The sequence below is a fragment of the Spermophilus citellus genome (genome assembly GCF_964194105.1).
Source record: "Spermophilus citellus genome assembly, chromosome: 13".
Taxonomy (NCBI): domain Eukaryota; kingdom Metazoa; phylum Chordata; class Mammalia; order Rodentia; family Sciuridae; genus Spermophilus; species Spermophilus citellus.
This window is the reverse complement of record NC_138193.1, coordinates 62,346,078-62,368,223: the sequence shown is the minus strand read 5'-3', so window position 1 is coordinate 62,368,223 and position 22,146 is coordinate 62,346,078. Positions and strand designations below refer to the sequence as shown.

Below are 22,146 nucleotides of genomic sequence, written 5' to 3'. Positions count from 1 at the left end.
ATAAAACCAATTAAGATCTTTAAAATAAATTTGCTATATTTTTTTTTCTTTTTGTAGTACTAAGGATTGAATCTAGGGCCTCAGTTATGTCAGGCAAGTGCTCTACCATGGAACCACATCCCCAGCCCTGTAATTTTTGATTTTGAGCAATAGATAGACAAGAAATGGACACACACAAATACAGTTTAACAAGTGTTTGATAAAACAGCAAAAAGCAGTTCAATAAAGAAGGAATAGTCTTTTCATCAAATGCTGCTGAAACAAATTATATGATATGGATTCATATAAAAATGAATTTAATAAAGCTGTATTTGATGAAAAATTTTTTTAAATGAATCTAGGCATTGGGAGTATAGCTCAGCATTGCATGTACTCAGCATGCAATCCCCAGTACCATAAAAGAAAACAAATACAAAAATGCCAAAAAGAAGAAGAAACAAAAAATTAACTTGAAATGTATCATAAACCTAAGTGTAAAATGAAGAACTACAAATTTACAAAATGTAAAATGCAGAATTTACAAATGTAAATGCAAACAACATCTTCTCATAGACGTTGACATAGGAGAAAATCTAGGCAATCTTGGATGTGGGAATGACTTTTTTGATAGAACACCAAAGTGAGAAACTAAGAAAAACTAAGATGGACATCAATAAAATTTAAAAAAAAATTCTGCTCTGAAAAGTAAAATTGTTAAGAGAATGAAAATACAAGCCACAGAATGGGGAGCAATCTTTACAAAATACATACATGCAAAAAGACTGGTTTTGAAAATACACAAAGAACACTTCAATAAGAAAATTGATGGGGCTGCAGTTTTGGTTCAGCAGTAGAGCACTTGCCTAGCATGTGTGCAGTGCTGGGTTCGATCCTCAGCACCACATATAAATACAAAAATAAAATAAAGGTATTGTGTCCAACTACAACTAAAGAAATATTAAAAAGAAAGAAAATTGACAATCTAGTTTTAAAAATGGGCAAAGATTTGAAAAAACACCTCACCAAAGGCATATCGATGATCAGCAAATATATAAAATTATGCTCAACATAATCAACAAAATATTACATTGAGATATTGCAAATTAGTGGGGCACCATGGCACACACCTGTAATCATAGTGACTGGGGAGGCTGAGGCAGGAGAATCACTAGTTTAAAGCCAGCCTCAGCAATTTAGTGAGGCCCTAAGCAACTTAGCACAGAACTCATTTATTTTTTTATTTATATCTCTTTGTGTCTTTGTCCGTCCTCCCTTCACTTCCACTTCTCCTTCCTTCCTTCCTTCCTTCCTTCCTTCCTTCCTTCCTTCCTTCCTTCCTTCCTTCCTTCCTTCCTTCCTTCCTTCTTCTTTTTCTGGTACTGGGAATTGAACCCAGGGGTACTTGGGTTTACTGAGCTACAACCCCAGCCCTTTTTCATTTTTTGAGACAGGGTCTCTCTAAGTTGCTTAGGGCTTCACTAAATTGCTAAGGTTAGCCTTGAACTTGTGACTCCTGCCTCAGCCTCCTCCATGGCTGGGATTACAGGTGAGCACCACCACACCCAGCACCCTCCTTTATTTCCAAAGGATCACTCTGGGTGCTCTGTTGAGTATGCAGTATCCAAACAAGGGTGGGGGCCAGTAGACCAGGTAGAGGCTGTTGTGATAATCCTGGGGGGGGGGGGGTCTGCTGGTAGCAGGGAGGTTGGGGATCTGTTGAGAATGGATGTGAACAGAAAAGGGGAGAGTCAAGAGTGACTTTGAGGATTTGGGTGTGGAGTGGGAGTACTGGAGGATGAGCCTGTAAGCTTCATTCAGTGGAAGAACCCATGCTGGGCTGGGGATATAGCTCAGTTGGTAGAGTGCTTGCCTTGCAAGCACAAGGCCCTGGGTTCAATCCCCAGCACCACAAGGAGCTCACACATCACAAGGGCTCCCTACTGTGTGGTGGCCCAGCCCATCTTCTTGCTGCCACCAGCAAGACCCATCACATGGGTCCTTTTCTGTCCTCTGGCTTCTTATGACCAGCAATGACTGCTCTAGGTGGTGGTGAGCCCTTCTCTCTACCAAAGATCTCTTGATTGCCTGTTATTCCCCAGGGCCATTTTGAAGAGCCAGGCAGATCAGGGATGCAGACAATTAGGAACTGGGGACCAGAAAATATTCCTGGCCTCTCAATATTCTCTGAGCCAGCTGCAAACCAGTGAGGGATATGTCTAAGCTTTCTGCTTGGTGGCATCTCCACAATGACCCACAATGTAGCCTGGGCCCTGGGCAGCGTATCAGGGAGGTGCAAAGCAGAGCCATACAGTCCCACTCTCGCATGCACCACACCTGCAAGCTAACTGCGCATGCTCAGAGTGCTCAGGCCCACCTGGAAACAGAGAAACCACTACCTCAAAAGACCCCATAGAAGGGGGCTGGGCAGCTCTGGGGGGCGGGGAGCCAGGCACTCAGGGGGCAGCCTCAGGTCCCCCTCAAACCCCGCACCCCCCCCCCCGGGGGCCTGCAGGTAAGCCCCCACAGGGAGGCTTGGGGCCTTTCTTGGTGGGTGACTCAGATCCCCTGACTTCAATGAACCAAGTCCTGGAGTTGCCCAGCACCCCCCAGGCCTGCCTGGAAGCCCAGGAGCTAGAGCTCAGCACACCAGACCCTAAAAACTCTGAGCTCAAGAGGGCTCAGAGGTCGCTGGCTTCAGACATCCCTAGGCTGACCCAGCTGCCCAGTGACAGGAGAGCTCATTTTTCAACAGTAATACAGGAGGGAGACTGGGAGGGACTGACTGAGAGACCAAGGGATGGGGCGGGGGTGTTCTGCACCGGCAAGGCTTGGGGACAGCAATGTGGTGTCAAATGTGGTCTCAAAGCTGGGTTAACCCAGCCAGTGCCAAACTTCCTCTGGGAGGGCTCCATGGAGAGGGCAGTGGTTGCCCCAGAGCTGAGACTCTCCTGCCCTCTGAGTTATGGCTGTGTGTGTTTGAGATTCAGGGAGAGGGGTTCCCAGGGACAGAAAGGGGAGATCAGTTCCCATGGAGTCCCTATGACAGAGCTCTGAGCGAACACCTGGTCTGCTGGCGGCCAGCTGAGATCCTGCTCTCCGCAGCACCAAGCCCCCAGTCAGCTTCTTTAAACCACAAGGGTTAAATCACTGGAGTGTGACAAAGGACAGGGACCCAGGGTCGAACTGCATGCATCCTTCTAGTCCCTTATCCAGTGGGGCCTGCGCCCCTCTGCACCCCAGCTCACCCAGGCTGCTCAGCCACCGTCCAGGATCATCACAAGAACTGAAAACCAAAACCAGAACCCTGAGTGTTCAAGAAATGCTTCCTACATCATGAAACCAAATCCCCACGTCAAGGGTCGTCACCGTCACTGGGCCCTCTCCAGCCACAGCAAGAGCATGGGCCCCGTGGACTTGGAAATCGGTTTCAAAGCACTCAGCCACCTGGCACTGCCTTCGGTCACTCCGCTGGGACACAAGTGACCATCAATCCTTCTCCACAGGCAGCCTGACTCCTCCACTAAGACACAAAACAGCGCCACACACTTCCGCCCACAAACTCGCCCAGTCCAGGAGACCCTAAGGAGGGAGGGGACAGACCGCTGGAGGGGTGTTTGTCTCCGACTCCTCTCAGGCGCACAGACCGGCCCCCAGGGGAGCCAGGGCTGGGAGCCGATTTCCAGCCCGCCCACCCCTCCCCCTGCCTCCAGCCTTTCTCCGGCCTGTGCTCCCGCAGCCATTTCTTGTCACTGTTGAACAATAGGCCTTGCTAGCAGCTGGCAGCTTGGCCGCCCTGCGGGGTGGGGGGTGGGGGGACAGCCTTCTGCAGAGGGGGTTCCCAGCTCCAGGGACAAAGCCAGCCTGTGTGCTTCCCCTGTCATGCACAAGGCCACACCATCCCAGATGCCTCGAGGGCTGGCACCTTAGGCCAGCAGTTCTCCTCCCAAGAGCTTTTGCAAAATCCTTGAGGCTGGCACCCCATGCCCAGAGATGCTAGTGAGCCCCACTTCCTGTGACTTTAAAGGCCAGCCAGGGAGGATCACGTATGTCCTGCCTCCTTCTTTTTGCCCTTGAGACCCCAAGAGGGGAAGAGACTGGCCCAAGGTCACACAGAGCCAGGACAAGAGAACCTGGGGTACTCAGTCCTGAAAGAATCATCTCAATTCCTGTTTCACGGCTGGCCCCACCTGGACACCTTTCTTCTCTTGTTCCTCAGAACAATGCTGCTAGTGTGCTACTAGGGATCCATGGAGTCCCATGAAGAGGGAGGTGGGATGACTATGCAGGGTTCCTCACATTAGAACACAGTCTCCTGCCCTCTCACCCTGCTCAGCCTCAAGCGGAAGACAATGGTGTCCTGAAGGGGTTATAAGAGAGAGACCCAGGCCATGATACCAGCTCTGCCACTTGCTGGCTCTCTGATCTTTAGGAAGCTGCTTAACCTCTCTGTAAAGCAGGGGTGGTAAGAAAAACCTCGGGGGAGTTGGGGGTAGGAGGGTTCACAAAATCATGAACACCAGCACTTAGCAGCGTCAGACACATGTGAGCACTCAGTAATGGTGACCCTGGGGACTCTTATTTCTGATTCAGTCAAAGATTACCTTCTGAGAGGAACAAAAGAATCTTGAAAGATGGAGGAGGCAGTAGGGAGTGCGGACTCACAGATGGCCACAGATGCCTGCAGCAGTGTTCTCTGAAAGAAAATAGTTGACCCCACGAACAAGCATGGTATCTGGGAGTCACAGTGCCCCCCTATCAAACATGCTTTCAGCATTGAAGTCACCCCAGATTTTGCTTAGGGTCCACTCTATACAACCCTGAGAATGACATGGATTTTGGCCACTGATGTTAGCTACAGCCAACATTTGTGGACTTCTTATAACTTTATTTTATTTTTAATGTACTAGAACTACTCTAAGTGGTTTAAGTTCATCAATTCATTTAATCCTCAGCATTCCACGAGATAGCTCAATTATTCAGTCCATTTTATAAATGCAAAAGCAAGGTACAGAGGTTCAGCAATGTGTCCGACATTACAGGTTGTCAATGAGGATTCAAACTCAGTTTTCACAGGCATGAAATTGGCTCTTTGAGCAGAGCATCCATATCTAAGGCTTCTCTTCTCATGGGTCCCGACCTCTCTGAAGATGTCCACTCTGTGTGGCTTTCCTGACTGCTCTGCCCCCTCAGGCCCTCGCACCCCCCCCCCCAACTCCAGTACTCAGTGACCTTGGACCCCTCCCCGCCACCAGGCACTGTATTCCTTTCTCCAGAGGTGTGTGACCCTGTCCCATCATTGGTCAAGCACTGTTTTAAGAATCATGTGTGCTGCAAATATCAGGGTTTGGCAAATGCTTTCTGTAAAGGACCGAAATGCAAATCTTTTGGCTACGAGGGCCACAGGGTGGTCTCAACTGCAACTCTACCATCATGGTGTGACAATTGCCATAGGCTAGTTACAGATAAGGGAGCACGACCATGTTCTAGGATCACTTTTTCTTTTTTGGTACCAGAGATTGAACTCAGGGTCACTTGAACACTGAACCATATCCCCAGCCCTATTTTGTGTTTTATTCAGAGACAGGATCTCTCTGAATTGCTAAGCACCTTGCTTTTGCTGAGGCTAAGCTTTGAACTTGTGATCCTCCTGCCTCAACCTCCCGAGCCATTGGGATTTGGGGTGTGAGCCATGGGGCCAGGCCTAGGGTCACTTTTTTAACAATAACAGGCAGTGGGCAGGACCTGGACTACTGGCTATAGTGTGCTGACCCCTGGCAAAGACGAACACCATAGGGTCGCTGATCTTCAAGAATCTCGGAGGGCAGCTGAGGAAACCCATGGTGCAATGCTAACCTTAAGGCACCACAGGAGCAGCAAGTGCATGTGCAGGGGCCCAGAGCCCTGGAGGAGCCCAGGAGAGAGGCAGGTTTTGACTGCAGGGTTGCAGAGGTGACTTCGTGGACAGGCATTTGAGCTTGACTTTTAAATGACGGATATTCTACAGGCAGAAGGAGAAGACAAGGTCATAGGCACAGTGCAGCTGTGTGCTGGGATTGGGGCCCACGCAAGGGAGGCGGGGAGAAGACCCTGCAACAGACAGTGATGCTGCTGAGCACTGTGCTTCTCTCCTTCCATAAGGAAGAGCGAATCACAGGATTTCCCTCCCTCTTTTAATTCAACAAACATTTGTGCCGGCTATGTGCCAGGCACAGTTGTAGGCAAGAGAGGAGAGAGGTAACATTCATAACTTGCATTTTTATTGTACGGCCAACATTTTCAAAGCACTTGAGATATGACTTTTTCTTGTCCCCGAAAGTAGAGAGGTTGAATGACTTCCCATAGTTATATCATTATGCTAAATCATTTATTTCTGCCAAAGATCCTATTGTCAAATTAAAGTCACATTTGGAGGTACTGGACCTATCATCTTTGGAGGCCACAATTCACCCATTACTTACCCCCACCCCACCCCTCCATTATTTTACATTTAATTTCCAGCTCTCTCCTATCCAGCTGATCTAGTAGCCCAGAATGGCCTGGACAAGGTAAGCTGGATCCCATGATTCCATCCAAGGTGGCCCAGCTAGCCCCTGGAAGCTCGTGGGAGGGTTATCATCGGGAGCTCCAGGAGAATGGGCAGCAATTACCGCTGGTGTTCTGGCAGTCACCTTCAGCGTCAGAGATGCTAGAGAGGCAAGCCTGGAGGAGACCAGCTAGGAAGCAGGTGCAATGGTGGGGGGCAGGGGAGGACTGGCAAGAAGGCAGCAGAGGGACCAAGAGGCTAGGATTGGGCCCCGCGCCTCACATGTGGAGCCTGGGAACAGGGTGAGGACTGCAGGCTTGGCCTCCGGGGAAAAGAGGCTGATTTTGAGACACATTGTGTGTGAGATGAAAAATTCTAGAATTTGACATTGATGTCCAGAGCTCAGGAGCGAGGCAGGAGCTGGCAACTAGTTTTGAGACTCCCGAGTGGGTGAGATAGCCTCGGGAAAGCTGGCCATGGGCAGGGTACAGGCTTGGAGAACTGGTCATGGGCTAAACCCTGGCAAAAAACGATGTCTAGAGAGAACCAGGAAAGAAGGTGGTTCTGGAGACCAAAGTGGCTCAGGAGGACAGAGAGCACCAATCCTGGCAGAATCTCTGTGGACAAGACCCTGGGTTAAGGGGAAACAAATGGTCCTGTGCTAGGCAAATGGGTAGAGGGCTTGCCTAGCACATGGGAAACCCATTCCCAGCAATCCCTCCACCCCCACCCCCCACACACACAAATCATCAAAAGAACTGCAAACACGAATCTCCCATCTTTTAACTGTTTATTGTATAATATAAAACTACAAAAGTAAGACTGCTCATTTCCATGTACATTTAATCTGTCCAATTGTTTAGATTACAGCCCGAACCTACATTGAACACAGCCCTCTGGGTTCCGATGTGACATCTGTAATATTGCATAGAAAAGGCACAGCTCTCAGGTCTGTGGGGAAAGGTCACACCTCCTTTTTGACAAGAAAAAAAAAAAAGCCTTCTTCAAAACCCATGCACCAAACATGTCACTATGTACATCTTTTTCGAAATCTTGGTTGTTTGTACATGTGGACTGCACTTCTCTTCCAAACTTATTATCCCCAAAAGAAGTCCAAAATTTTTTTATTGGCTTTGTCTGCAATAGCATTTGATCCTGGCTAATTTTCAAGAACCATTTAGACTAATTCTTGGAAGCATTGAGAACAATTGTACATAAAGCAGGACAGGAACACCTTGCTGCCCCCCACCATGTGTGGGGCAATTACAGGAGTTAACCATTTACAGTCAGGACAGGTTAAATATGCTCTTTTCAATCTTTTCAGAAAACGGTATAAAGGTCCAATTTGTAACAGCAAAGTTTTGAAATTAAGACAATTCAGAGAGAGTAGAATAACAATCGCTGCACAGAGTCTTTTTTTTTTTTTTTACATCTGTCACTTAAGAAGGCTGCCCCTGCGGTATTCATAATTCATTTGTTTACCGCAAAGGTGGTTAATAAATTTAAGCTTTAAAAATGATCCGTAAGTTGATACTTTGGCTCTTTGGAGCTTATTTAGTTAAAGAAATTTTTCTTGATTGACCTCAGGGTGGTTGGGGGCACTCCAAGGGGCTATGGCGATAAAAAGTTCAATTGATAAAGACACTCAGGGGTGGTAGGAGGCTCTGGCCATTTCTCACCCTTTGGTATGAAGGTGGGTGCCCGTGTGGTTGCCCCTTTCTGTCATCAAGAGAAAGTGCTACTAAGAAAACTTTTAAAAATATCAACCCTTTGATGCTTGATTTTCTTAAAAATTTGGAGGTATTAAAACATTCCTCATCCATACCTTTTGCATATTTCAAATAGACCCATATTAGAAGAGACAGTAAAAGTGGATGTGGACTGTGTATCTGATGAGAAGACCCATGGGGGTCTGGCTTGGACCCCCTTTTAATACAGATTTACATTCCTACAAGAGAATACATTCCTACCATACATTCTGCACATTACCATCCAGATGTTGTTAGAGCTCCACAGTAAAATAAATATATTTACACAGAAAAAAAAAGGAATAAATAACTTATGGGAAAAAAAAATCACTTCAAATTCAAAGCTCTTATGATTCTGCTCTCATCTTGTCACTTCATTGCACATCACTGTCAATAATTGTCCTCTCCCAGCCCCAGCCCCACCCAGCCCATCTTTCTCATTAAAGGGACCTCAAGTTGCCTGCCTGGCTCTGGATGCCACTCATAAAGGGGAAGGAACTGCTGCCAAGAGGCATTTGGAAGCACATCCTGCACTGGAACTGAGATGTGGAGATCCCACTCCGGCTCCTACTCCTCTCTGTTGGGACATGGCTTGGTAAAAATAGGACACAAAGACATTTTGAACTCTGGAAGGCTTCACTCTTTCTGAAAATGGGCCATTGGCTACCCATGAACATCTCTGTTAGACCGTGAGCATCAAGAGTTTATGGCAAGGGTTTCAGAGTTAAAAAGCACTTGCCTGCTGTCGCTGGGGGGTTTTGTTTTGATTTTGAAGCCCAGCCTTACAAATACACCAGAGTCAGAGAACCAAGTTTGGGCAGCGCTTCTCTGTGCTTATTTGAACTGTTGCCCAACATATGGGATTTGTTTAAACACACGGTTTGGTAATCCAACGAAAGTACAGTTGTTCTAAGTTACTATAAATCAGTTTTTAACAATGGCAAATCAACTGCTTTACCCTGTTATTGTTCAGAATAATCAACACTATTGTGTGTGTGTATGTATGTAGATGTGTGCAGCACGTGGCCAGTTTGCAGGGTCCTCCAGTTGTACAATGCATGCAGCCTGGGCAGGCCTGTCTCCTTACAAGAAAGGGAAGCTCGGCGACACTGGAAGCATCGATAACAACTCTAACCTTAATTATATGGTCCCTGGTCCTATATCAAAGGAAATGACACATGTGCAGCAGTAAGAGGTGTTTGCGTGGAGGTTGCTTGTAGGAGAACGAGTTGCAATTTGATCAGTTTCTCATTGCTCTACTGAGTTGATAATTAGCCTTTAAAGACACATTCGAGTGGGAGAAAAAAGCAAATCAGAATGCAGAAAAGATTTAATCGTATCATACCTGAATCTCTTGCTTAGATGAGCAGGTCCTTCATCACAAACGTATTTGCTTTGCCATGTGCATTATAAAAATAAAACTATTTATGGCTTGTTTAAAGTGCCATTTTCTCAAGTTGACTTTTTTAATTGGCCAGAGAGACCCAATTTTATCCATGGCAAGAAGTGAGCAGAATTGGTGACTGAATATTGACAAATGACCAACAACAGACGACAACAACAACAACAACAAAACAAAATCCCATAATTTAAAAATTTTTAAATAAATATAAAAGTTATTCCTAAAGAAGCCACCTGCATAACAATATAGGTTGTAACCTGCACTCAACAGCTAAAGTACCATTGGAAGAAAGAGAAAACTGAAACAGAAAGGCCACAAACAATCTCGGCAACAAGCATGATACATTGCAAATGTTTTAAAATTAAATGTACACCACTAGGAATAAAAAGCTACTTCTTAAGGGTCTCCGGGGGGTGGGGGGCATAGGGGAGGAGGGGGAAACATGCATAGAAATTCCTGTCTGTGTATTTGGGTGAAACAGCCTCGTAAAGTGTGGTTAAATTAGCAGTTGATTTAAGATGCCGTGATGCAAGGTGAGGAACTCAAGCTTCAAGAGTCGCGGATGTTGGAGGAAGAGTGCATCCCAGCCAGCCGAGGTGAGGCAAGCGAGCCGAGCTCACTGTGGTGATCATGAGGATGCCATTTCCAGCTCTTAGCAACAGAGGGAACAAAAGCTCTAGGGAAGGGACGCTGGAAAAGACAATTTAGTAACATGATGGATGCCTTCTGGAAAGAATTTCTTCTTTATGAGCCCTGAGCATTGCAATAGGGCTCAGCTCCATGAAGAGGTTGGTTGCTTTTCATAAAATTTTGTTTGTATGTAAAATTTCTGGTTCATCATAAAAATTACGCCAAAAAGGGAAAGATTTGGGTTTTCATTAAAAAAATAAAAATAAGAACAATTAAAAGCGCAAACTTGGCATAAATACACTCTTAAGTAAGATGATAGCCGTCCCCCCACAGAGGAAGCTAAGGAGAACCATCACTCCAATCCCGAGTTCCATGGCCACCTCCCGCCAATTGCTTAATGCAAGTTTGATGAGCAGATGCGGCTCTGGCTTTGGAAGTCACAGTACTGGCGGGTGTTTGTGCCAGAGGGATGGTGCTTGTGAAATTTGGGTGTGATATCACCTGGCCCTTTCTTAAAGCGCTGTGTGTGTGTGTGTGTGTGTGTCTGTTTGCATTTGGGGACATCAACTGCAGATTGATTTGATCCAATTTTCTCTTGCACCATACACATATAAAACATTACAACTCTATAAAAGTACAAGTGCAACTTGTACATCTGAAGTTTGCAGGAACTATGTGAGCAAATCCTATCAAAATAGCTATCTCATATGTATAAACAGCATTTGTTTTTAGAAAAACAATATCATAAACTGCAGAATCTGTACAAAAATATAAAATAAATTTGGGCAGCAGTTTTCTAAACAGCCATGTAAATGCAACACTTACGAGGAGTACTTAATGCCTCTAAAAAGGCTGATTTGCCGGGTCAACCTATACAGGGCGAAAATGCCAGGAAAGGTACTAAGATTATCTAAATAATATATATATATATTTTTTCTTTTCACCTCTTGCATTAAAACTTATAGAAAAAATAGACAAATATGCACATGCAATTTACAGCTTTTCCAACTTAATCCTTGTGCTTCACTCGAACTGTTTATGTTTGCCATTCAACATTAGCAACATTGTCTTCAAATGGACTCTTTCCTATACCAGGGTAGTAGGTCTCTGAGGAACCACTCAAAAAAAGCATATTAAAAGTGGTCATACTTGGATGAAGGCACTCCAACTCTGCTCAAAGCAAAAACTAGTGTGATCCTTTTGTAAAATTTTCTTTTTTCTCTGAAAAAGGCAGGCAAGGGTGCATGCACAGTGCGGAGAATTGTCAGGGTTGTGGGGAGACGCTCGCAGTGTCTGGGCGGGCATGGCGGTGGGGTCAGGTCGCGGAGTCCCCGGGTCTTAGGACCCAACGAGCACCTCCATGATGTGGTCCAGTTCTGTGAGGTCCATTTTGAAAGGCTGACTCGGGGTGACGGGCTGACTGCTATAAGGAGCCAGAGTCTTGAGGAGGTCATCGGCCGACACAGGGGCCATTTTTGAGGCTGCCCCCGACGCAGATGTGCAGGGGTCAAAATCATACATGGACGTGTCAATGTCAGCAAACAGGATATCGTCCAGGGTCAAGTCTGTCAGGAAACCCGTGGACGTTGTTATTTCAAAATTCCCAGGCAGAGAGTCCATCAGTTTTGAGTCATCCGTGCGGCCCTCCTGGGGCCCCTCGGGTTTCTGGATGCTGGACTCACTGGAGGTCCCTTTCAAGCTGTCAGTCGCTGCCACGGTGGCCTCTGTGGAGGTAGATGTGGGACAGAGCTCCTCGATCTCGTCCAAGGCAGAGGAGAAGCTGTCCTTCTCGGGCGGGAGGGCTGGAGGGGAGAGTCTGGTAGGAGCTGCGGGCTGCACAACCTGCGAAGTGCAAAAAGTGTCATCGTTGTCCTCCAGCAGGGAGGCTGGGGTGAGGCAGGCCTCCAGGGGTGTAGTGCTTCCGAGGTCGCAGGGAAGGGCGGGAGGGGGTGCGAGGTGGCTGAAGGCAGGCGGGGCCTCTCGGTAGCTGTCGCTCAGGGAGTCGCTGGGCTGGGAGGAGGGGGTGAACCCGGGCCTCAGGCTGCCTTCCTGCTTGAGTTCCTCCTGGATCCGCCTCAACATGTTGTTAATTAAAACGGTCTTTTGCAAGCTGGGCTCTGTCAGGGGCCTGTGGTTATAGAGTTTCATAAGGGAAATGTTGAAGATAGTCTGGCGCTGTAAGGTGTAAGACACCTTGGATGGACCGTCGGAGGGAGACACGATTTTGCCTTCCAGCCCATCTTCATGCTCATCAAACTTCCGTTTTCCTCCTTTACCCAACATATATCTGCAAAGGAGAAAGGCAGGAAATGGCATGAATCACACAAAGGCTAATCTCCACCATAAAACAACAACAAAAAAAGGTGCTGACTTAGACATCAGAACTTGGACTTCAGTTTCTTGCCTGGGTGATTTAGAAGAGCAGATGGATTAACTGGGGGAAGACCTTTCAGAAAGAGAGAAAATTGGGAAATCTACCCTCATATGCCTGCAGAGCAGTTTTTATCACTAGGTAGTCTGGCAAATGTATTTCTTGAGAAATGTGTACAACACAGACAAGTTAGGAGTTACCATGGAAACTGTGATTTTGACTTTCTCAGCTCATGTGCTTGCGTTCGCATGCCTAACATTATCATGCAGGTTCAATTTCCCTTCCCCAAATGGATTTATTTTTAAAGCTCAAGAAAACACAACGCTATGACCTAAACAGATATAGGTGTCATAAATTACAGCTTCAACGCATCTTGAACGATTAAAAAAAAAAAAAAGTTAGAGAAGGAGGAAGGTGTACAATTTTGGTAGAACTGTGTGTGCTTTCAAAATGCCTTTTCCTTCCTCATTATGCATCAGAGCCTTCCTGCCTGTTGGGTGACATGTGGTGAAACACTTGGCCTGTGTTAAATGACCACAGAGACAGAGCGGCCGCTGCTTTTCACTCTAGAATCAAGTGGAGAATCCAAGTTTCTCCTTGGCTCAGTTTCACTGCACAAGGTCATGTCTGAATGTAACTGCATTAATTTTAAAGTAATCTGCTCTGATTATAGGTACTGCTGTTTGGATACTTGAGACATTTCATAAGGAAATACCTACTGTGATTCTACAGATACATATGTACTTCAAATGAACAAGGTCCCCGTGTTAGGCCTTGCAATTTGATAATGGGTTGAATTTTAAAACTCCTTTCTGAGTCCTGGTCTTCAGTTGGTTGTTGCCTTCTACACAGTGACCCTTCCAACTCTGTGGTCACGCTGTCATTACCTCTTTTCACAGCTTCCACCATCAGAGAACCATCTTAAATCCAGCAGCCTGTGCCTCAGATCTCACTTCCAACCATTCAATCAAGGAAGTCATCCCTCTGTTGTCTGGACCCGGATGCCTGGTCTAACTAAGCCAGACCCTGGTGTGTTCCTTCTCTTGGTGCATGGCACTCACACCTGGACCCTGTGAATCCTTTCTGAACTTGACATCTGTGAGCGTCAGATCCAGGCAACTACTTTGTAGGTACCTAGTTTTTCTTCTATTCGTTACCTACCTTTTACTGAACTGCTTCAGCTGGCTGAAGTTGCCTAGTTCTAGCTCACTCCACCTCTACGCTGTCTCAGGCACTCTGCCAGGCCCTGCGTGGAGCCCCATGAGAGCAAAGGCTGGTCTCCAAGAGGCTTTCTCCTCCTACGACTCATCAGCGTCTTGAATTCCAAGTCTCATCCTAAAGGAATAAGGCTAATGGGATACTGACACTTCACAAAACTTCTTTCCTATACTTGCTTAAAAGATGGCCATGCTGTCCCCTGAGGCACACATACAGGAGACAGTGCCTGGCACACAATCCCAAGTGTGGTGACTGACTTCCAATGCCCCAGTCACCAGGAGATAACGACAACTGCAACCTATCAGTTGTCATCAGTATCAGCTTGAAATCTGTTAATGCTTACAAAGAATGTGAAGGTACTTGTACAAAAATTTCCCCTCATTCTGTAAGCATTAACAAAATGGCTGTCAATCACTAGAACCAAAAAGACCAAAGATCCATCCTGTAATTAACTGTTCTCTGAGACAAGGAAGGTACAATAGTAAGAACTGGCTTATCTAACACTTCATATGACAGAGTTCCTATCATTCAGTGCTAAAAGTCTCATTTGTGTATCTGCTTTGCATAGGCCATTTCCTATCTAAAGTATCTGTGCTCATTTAAATTTGAGGGTGAATCAGAGTGGAGGTGGTTTCATTTCACTTTGCACAACAGTTTCTACTTTATACATCAGAACTGTTACCAGGTTGGGGATATAGCTTAGTGGTAGAGTGCTTGCCTAGCATATATGGGGCCCTGGATTCGATCCCCAGGACTGCAAAAATTAAAAAAAAAAATGTTACCAGACATCTGAGTTTTGAAACACATAGTTGTATTCACAATTATACTATTTGTGTATTTGTATACCCTTACAATTTGAACATTTAAATACTTGCTTAAAAACAACAACAACAACAACACCTCACTTTTGCCAAATAGCTTCTGGGTGCATTTAATTCACACATAAAGTTACTATCGGATCCATGTTACATTATAATGTTATCAGGCCAGTACACTTAAATATATATGTAAGTACACAAATACACACATGCACCATCTAAAACAGTGTTTGTCAAAGTGTGGCCCACAGATGGGACCCATACGAACTGTCATCAGTTTGCAATGAGGTAAGTAGAGATATAGTTTTATTTATAAACTTTTACAGTAAACTTAACAAAGTAATTGTATGTTTGCACATCTAATTTTAAAACAGGAGCTTTTACCTTTTACATCTTTCTGTTTTTACTTCACTTTTCAAGTAGTTATTTTTGTTATGTTTTACTAAAGTCCAGAAAGGATTGAGAGGAAAAAGCAAGATGGTCCATCACTACAGAAAAGTCTGGAGAAGCTCTGTCCTCAAATGTAAACCAAAATAAAACTAAAGGCGGGTATAAACTTTTCTTTACCCATCAATGTAGAACTATTTAAAGACTTTTTACCATAATAAACAACAGTACTTTTTCAATAATACATTTTCCTAGAAATAATTACTGAACTTACTGCACTCGAATATTTAAGAAGCAAACAGGCCACTCAGTACTTAAAGATCTGAGGTAGCACTCTCAGAGAGACTCCCATTGGTTTCCAATAGGGAAGATCCAGCTGATCAGAGCCCTGTGACAATCCTAATGATTTAGGAAAAGCCTGAGAAGACATCTGTGATACTGCCTGAACCAGGAGGGTGGAGGGCCCCGGTTAGCAACACTTGGTGAGCAGGAACAGATACACAAATTGAAGCCCGGGTGCTCTAGGAATGTGTAAATGAGGACCCCTGATAAGAGTGTGTCTCTGAGCAGGTCTGTCTTCATTTCTCTGCTGTGTGGAGAGGCAGGGCCGGCTTCACACACCCACTAAAATTGCAAAATGCACACCATCCTGATTTTTAATCCTAATTCTAAATCCTTAAGAAAGGAATAAAAGTGTAACATGATCAAAATCTATTCCACATTTTTATTTAAAAAGAAAGCTGCCCCTAAGTTTGCTTCAGACGCCACAGCAACATTCCAATTAGCCTGGTCAGGAGCGGCCTCCAACTCCTGAAGGGGAAGGGCAGCAAGAACTCCCCTTCTCAGGACTCTGTGTTAACCACGACCTCCTTAAGCAGGGCACAATTTAAAGAAGAAAAGACAAGACATGCCCTCAAGAACCAGAGGGCAGGAAGCCAGACGCGTGGGCCCCTCCTGGCCTCTCTGGGCCTGGCTCAGGCTGGCCATGGCCAGGGTCGCCAGCTCCTCAGAAGCCTCTTTCTCCTCAGGCTTTCTGAGAAAATAACAATAGTTCTTTAAGCGCAGTTGGAGAGGCACGTGACCTTTCAAAAGGCCTCACTAGGCAGCAGCTTGCAGATGCAGCAGTAGCAGGAGCTCATTAAGGGCTTCCAGGGAACGCTGCGGAAGGGGGCTCCCCTCGGCTGGCTGTGCAGTTCATGGGCCTGGAGTTCACCCGGAGCACGGGCTGGTGACTTGCTTGCTTCCAGGCCACCCCAGGGATCTGTCGCCCACTCTATCTCCTCTCCTTTTGCTTGTGAAGACCAAAGTCCAAACCCTGCGTCTTCTACCCAGTTTTTCAGACAAAGCCCCCAAAGACCCAGAGCTTTGGGGTGGGTCAGAGATCCCTCCATATGGAGAAATCAGGCAGGTGCTCCCTCCCTCTTCTGCTACCCAAAGGGGACTCAAAACTAAGCCCAGCCACTTTTCTATTGAATTTTCACTGACTCTTACTACAAGGTTGGAGATGGAACACCCTCCCTCCCCAGTGAACTTGTTAGAAACAATTCTTAACTTTTCTGTACTTTTACAGATTTTTTGTGGCGCTGGGAAAGGAACCCGGACCTCGCACATGCTACGCTTAAGTGCTCTCTCTGCCACTGGGCTACACCCCCCTCCCCAGCCCCATCTGTATTTTTATTTTATTTTATTTTTTAAGAGAGAGTGAGAGAGGAGGGGGGGGAGAGAGAGAGAGAATTTTTAATATTTACTTTTTAGTTCTCGGCGGACACAACATCTTTGTTGGTATGTGGTGCTGAGGATTGAACCTGGGCCGCACGCATGCCAGGCGAGTGCGCTACCGCTTGAGCCACATCCCCAGCCCGCCCATCTGTATTTTTAAAAACAAACTTTAGCATACACTGCAGCAAACTAAATTTAAAAGATAAGGAACAAAACTCACTAGTAGCAAAATAAATGAAAACTTTCCCAGGAAGATTAGTTCTTAAGAGAACTCTCTGTACACCAGGCCTGGCCTTCAGTGGAGCAGCCTTTCATTAGGAAGGACCCTACCCTCAAAAGCTACAGTCTGCTGGGGCACAAGCTAAAAAGTAACAAATGTCACTAGGAGTTTCCCCAGCAGACAAAGGGCCAGAGGACCAGGAGACTGTTTGACCTGGCTGTTCTTCCTTCTGCAATTCCAGATTCTGAGTGGCTCCCCCAGGAGGGAATTAGCAATTACCACGGACTGGAGCCAACAAGGGAGACTTCTGGAACAGGCTTCATGGCCCCCTGTTTGAAGTTTGTATTTAAGGTGAGCTTATCTCTTCATGTTTGTCTCCCACCTCCACAGTGAGCCCCATGAAGGCACAGACGGTCCCTGAAACACAAAAGATGCCCCTTGGTGGCTGAATAAATGAACAGTAAGTGGAAAGAATGAGAAAAAATACAAGGGACAGCAGAGAAGATGGTGTAGAACAGAGCCAGGTATGTGTCCCTAACTGCAAGGACTAGAGGGCGGGAGAAAGGGGAGAGCGGCTCAGCTTTACAGGGGACCTGGTCACAAGGAGGGGTCTGAGGCGCACAGGGTGGGCAGGAAAGCTGAAGCTGGGAAGCCTTCCTGTGAGAGCCCCTCATTGGAGCTTCCATTTTCAAACTTGGGCACGCATCAGCCTCCCCAGCCTCTCCCAGAGGCCCGTGAAACCCAGACTCCTGGCCCAGGGATCTGCCTTGCCAACAAGTGTCCAGGTGACGGGAGAATTCTGAGAACCACCGTTTCCTCTTTTCCCCATCAGGCCACTTACGTTTAAGTCTGAGAACATCTTTTCTCAGTTAATCTTGATTCCAGAGGTCTTCCCTATTTGTGACTAAGCAAGAGGGCAAAAAGGAATGAACAGCCTCTTTGTGATAGCAACTGACCGCTCAAACATGCGTATTATTATTATTATTATTATTTTTAAGAGACAGGGCCTTCCTATGTTGCCCAGGCTGTTCTCAAACTCCTGGGCCCAAATGATCCTCTAGCCCCCCTGAGTAGTTGGAACCACAGGAATGTACCACTGTGCCTGGCCTGACAACTGATATTTTAAAAAATTAACATGCACAATTAAGATGTTTTAAGTTTAATCTGAGTAACAAAGTTCGGCCTCTCAGAATGAAATATCAGATCCTACTGGCTATGAGGTCTAGATGACACTTGCTATGATCTTAAAGTGAATGCAGTGAGGCCCAAGGTCCAAAAAGGAGCTGGAACAGTACCTATGTTTATGCTTAATTGTTTAGTTATTTATTTTTGTGACAGTGGGAATTGAATCTAGGGTGCTCTATCATTGAGCTACATCCCCAGCTTTTTTTTAAAAAAACTTATTTAGTTGTAGATTGAGTAGCTGGAATTACATTTGTGCATCACCTCATAAGGCTAGTACCTAAAAATAAAATTTGTGAAATATTACCTTTTAAGACATTCAGGAAAAAATATGCAAACATAAAATGAATTTAAAAAAAGTTATATCTAAGCCATTTTTTCAATTATTTAAAACCTGTGCTTCTTAAAATTTTTATTTATTTATTTTTTGGTAATAGGGATTGAACCCCAGGACACTTAACCACTGAGCCACATCCCCAGCCTTCTTTACTTTTTATTTTGAGACAGGGTCTTACTAGGTTGTCTACAGCCTTGATAAATTGCTGAGGCTGGATTTGAACCTGTGGTCCTCAAGCCTCAGCCTCCTAGGCCGCTGGGATTACAAGTGTGCACCACCACAACCGGCATCATCATCATTATTTTAATTAGTGGCACTGAGGGTTGAACCCAGGAATACTCTACAACTGAGCTAAATCTTCAGCCCTTCTTTAAAATTTGAGACAGGGTCTCACCAGGTTGCTGAGGCTGGTCTAGAACTTGAGATCCTTCTCACTCAGCCTCCTGAGTAGCTGGGATTACAAGCATGCATTACCACAGCTGACTTAAAACTTTTTTTTAAACCATTGTCCCTTTAGGGTTATTAAACTGTCAAAATAAAATAAAATGTTATGATTTTTAAGGAATGAATATGAAATCTACATTTTCAAACCACCACTCTTGTCATCCCAACCTCACCACCAAAACATACTGCTTTCACATGCAGGCTCACTGAGTCTGTGGCCCCAGGGCTTCCTAGTGGCCCAGGTGAAGACCCTAGGGAAAGGCTATACTGTGGGGGTCCTCCTCAGCCCCCCAGGAGGATTTGCTTCTGACTGTGCCAGTCAAGAATGATGCAAAGGTTTATATTATGTGTTCACTCGATTCATTCCCCAAACTCAGCGATCAGATAACTCAGTCACCGCTCTACACAGAAAGAAAAGCCTCCTTAGCTAATAGACTTTTTTACTTGGTATCCAGAGAAGAGAATGAATGCTATCTAAGATCTTTAAGAGGGGGGTAAAAATTGACAGCTGAGTCCCTATTTCTGAAGTGGAGCAATGACTGGAGAGGGTGTGACTGATGCCCGACCAAAATGGAGTCAGAGAGAGTGGAGGCCCCTGGTCCTTCACAGAGAGAAGGCTCTGAGCTCAACACCACCCTCACCTGGAAGAGGGGTGCTTGCTAACACCCAGGTTGGGATGGTTTGTACCAGGCCTAGTAGGTTGGTCCCTTATGTGCATTTTCAAAAACTTGATCCAATTCCTTTTGGATTAGTAAATAAGAGCAGCTACAAATTCAGCATTTTCCCTTTTCAGGAGTGTAGGAAGCTGCATGTTATTTCAAAAGTCAGTTACAAGGCAAAACTAATCTACGGCATCTACGGTTTCTAGTGGTGCATGTGGCTTCTGGGGAGCTGGTCATATTTCATGTCATCCCCCTAACCTCCTTAGCACACGGTCCAATATGACTCCTGGGGTGACGACCAGTTGCTGAAGAGCCTGGCAGCCACCAATGCTGAAGATAAAAACCATAAAACCCATAAAAACGAGGCCTCTACCCCAACATCCACGCGGATCTGCTTCTTCTGAGGAAAACAACCAAAGAGGAGTGACAAGCACCTCGCAAGGCCAGAGCAGCTGCTTCCTCATGACATCCTGTGCCCCCAAAGCCCAGGCCCTCTAAATGGAGACACATCCTTTCTGTTTCTTCTGGGGTAGTGAAAAAAGGAATTGCCCTGGCAAAATTGAGTCTGTGACAGACTTCTGAGCCAAAGAAAGGTCATGGTGGGTAGGCTGGGAATTGCCTGGGGACAACTTCTGACACACAGAATAGCCTCTCCTCTCTCCTCACTTTCCTGCTTGCCTTCAGATGAGCTTGGGATCCTGCTTTGGAGGCGTCCCTGACAGAAGGCCACCTCCCATCAGCAACCTGGAGCCTCCCTTAGTCTACTGTCCTACTGTGTCTCGGGGCAGGAGGGAGAAGCCGGAGCCTCCTTGACACTTGGACAGGGGCAGCCTCCTTCGCTGAGGCAAGTTTTCACACTTAGAATACTCCACCTTGAAAAGCTAAGGGCTAAGGAACCTGATGACGGCTAAGCTTTTAACACCCTCCCTGCTCCAAGTAACAGCAAAACCCGGCCAGAACAAAAAGACCACTTTGAAAAGGACACGGTGGTTGGGGATGCTGGTGGGATCAGAAGTGGAGGCCCAAGAGAAGAAACAGAAGGCCTCAGTAGGGCCTCCCAGTATCCTGGCACTGCAGCTGGGCAGTGGTGACTGTCACCCCCCCAATGGGGGGGGGTGGCAGGTGTGGGGGATGGTATTCCCCACCCTCAAGCTAGACTCCAGACCCCAAAGTGACAGCCACAGAGACAAAATTCCGGTGGGGAGAGCACCTCGGCTTATTTATACAGATGGGGCGGGGCTGGTGACAGAAACCCTAAGAGCTGCCTGGATCAGGAAACTTTTTTTTTTCTTAAACCAAAAGCCCTTCCAGGATTTTGGAGGTCCCTGCAGTAACATCCATGCTAATTGGTAAGTAAGACAAAGCCTCCCCTAACAAATCAGCAATGTAATTATAAAGCCAGTCGCTAGATGAAGCCAGTTACCCCAGCTCAGGGAGACTGTAACCTGACGCGGCAGATGATGGCGCCTCCCACTGCAGCCAGGCTCCCACCAGCCTGCCTGGAATCAGGGACACCAGCACAAGCCTCCTGGCCTTCCTGCAGTGGCCTGAAGCCCACAGAAAAGCTGAGTTCGGCCAGGAGGCCAACCTCAAGTAAACGTAAGAAACAAGTCTCAATCTGTGGGGTTATTTTCTAATGTCCACATTTTAACAAATTCTAGTGTTCCCTCTATTTACATGTCTCCATTAAATTGAGGACAATTTCTAATGCTGATACTTTGTCAAATATAATCTTTCCTCTTGGAAAAAAGAAGTCTTAAAATCTTAACTAACTCTAATTGCATTTAGTAAACTGTCAAATTCTGGAAGGGAATATTTCAAGAAACATTCTTTAAAATAAATTATGTCCTTGTTGGTAAACATTTGGAAAGAAAAATAGGCTTTTTAGAACCTAAATGTCAAGTAGTATAAAATGTTTCTAATATCCTGTCTTAATGCTTTTCATCTCGCTGGAATTTTAGATTTCAATCCCATTTCTAATGAGGCCAAGGACACCCGTCACCTTCCAAGGACAATGGAAGTGCTAAGAATTCCTTCATTTTACCTAAGGAGTGTGGCTAAAAGCCACACTTAATTCAAATGAAAAGTTGAGTGGAATTACGCAGTGTCTGAATTTAGTTTAATAAAAACATATTCAACATGATCTGATGCCTGAAATTGGCTTTAAAGTACTCAAAAACAACTGGCCACGAAGATGAAACAAGGTCAACAAAAAGTGGATAACTGTTGAAGCAAGTGACAAGTATGAGGTGGTGTATTGGACTCTTTCTTTTACTTTTAAGTATGTTTGGAATTTTCCATAATAAAAAGTTAAAAAGCACAACACATCAATACATACTTTTAAAATTCTACAAATAAAAAAATCAAATAAGTACAAAAAATTATTTACACCCTCAGTGAGAACTATTATATTAACTTGCGAGGTGTTTTTGCACAGAAGAAAGCTGCTAACGCTCTATGTAAACAAGCCAGCCCAGTACAAGCAGGAACGCCGGTAAACTCTGAA

At 45.6% G+C, this 22,146-nt stretch overlaps 1 protein-coding gene across 2 annotated transcripts in view; it reads right to left on the bottom strand.

Moving 5' to 3' along the window:
- Positions 1-7,278: 7,278 nt before the first annotated feature.
- The window catches only part of SERTAD2 (SERTA domain containing 2), a 112,250-nt gene continuing 97,382 nt past the window's right edge, over positions 7,279-22,146 (bottom strand). For both annotated transcript variants that reach the window (XM_081264352.1, XM_081264351.1), the window contains exon 2: positions 7,279-12,569. In XM_081264352.1, coding sequence (XP_081120478.1) covers positions 11,621-12,565 — 945 coding nt within the window. In that variant the 5' untranslated portion in view covers positions 12,566-12,569 and the 3' untranslated portion in view covers positions 7,279-11,620. The remainder of the gene's footprint in view (positions 12,570-22,146) is intronic.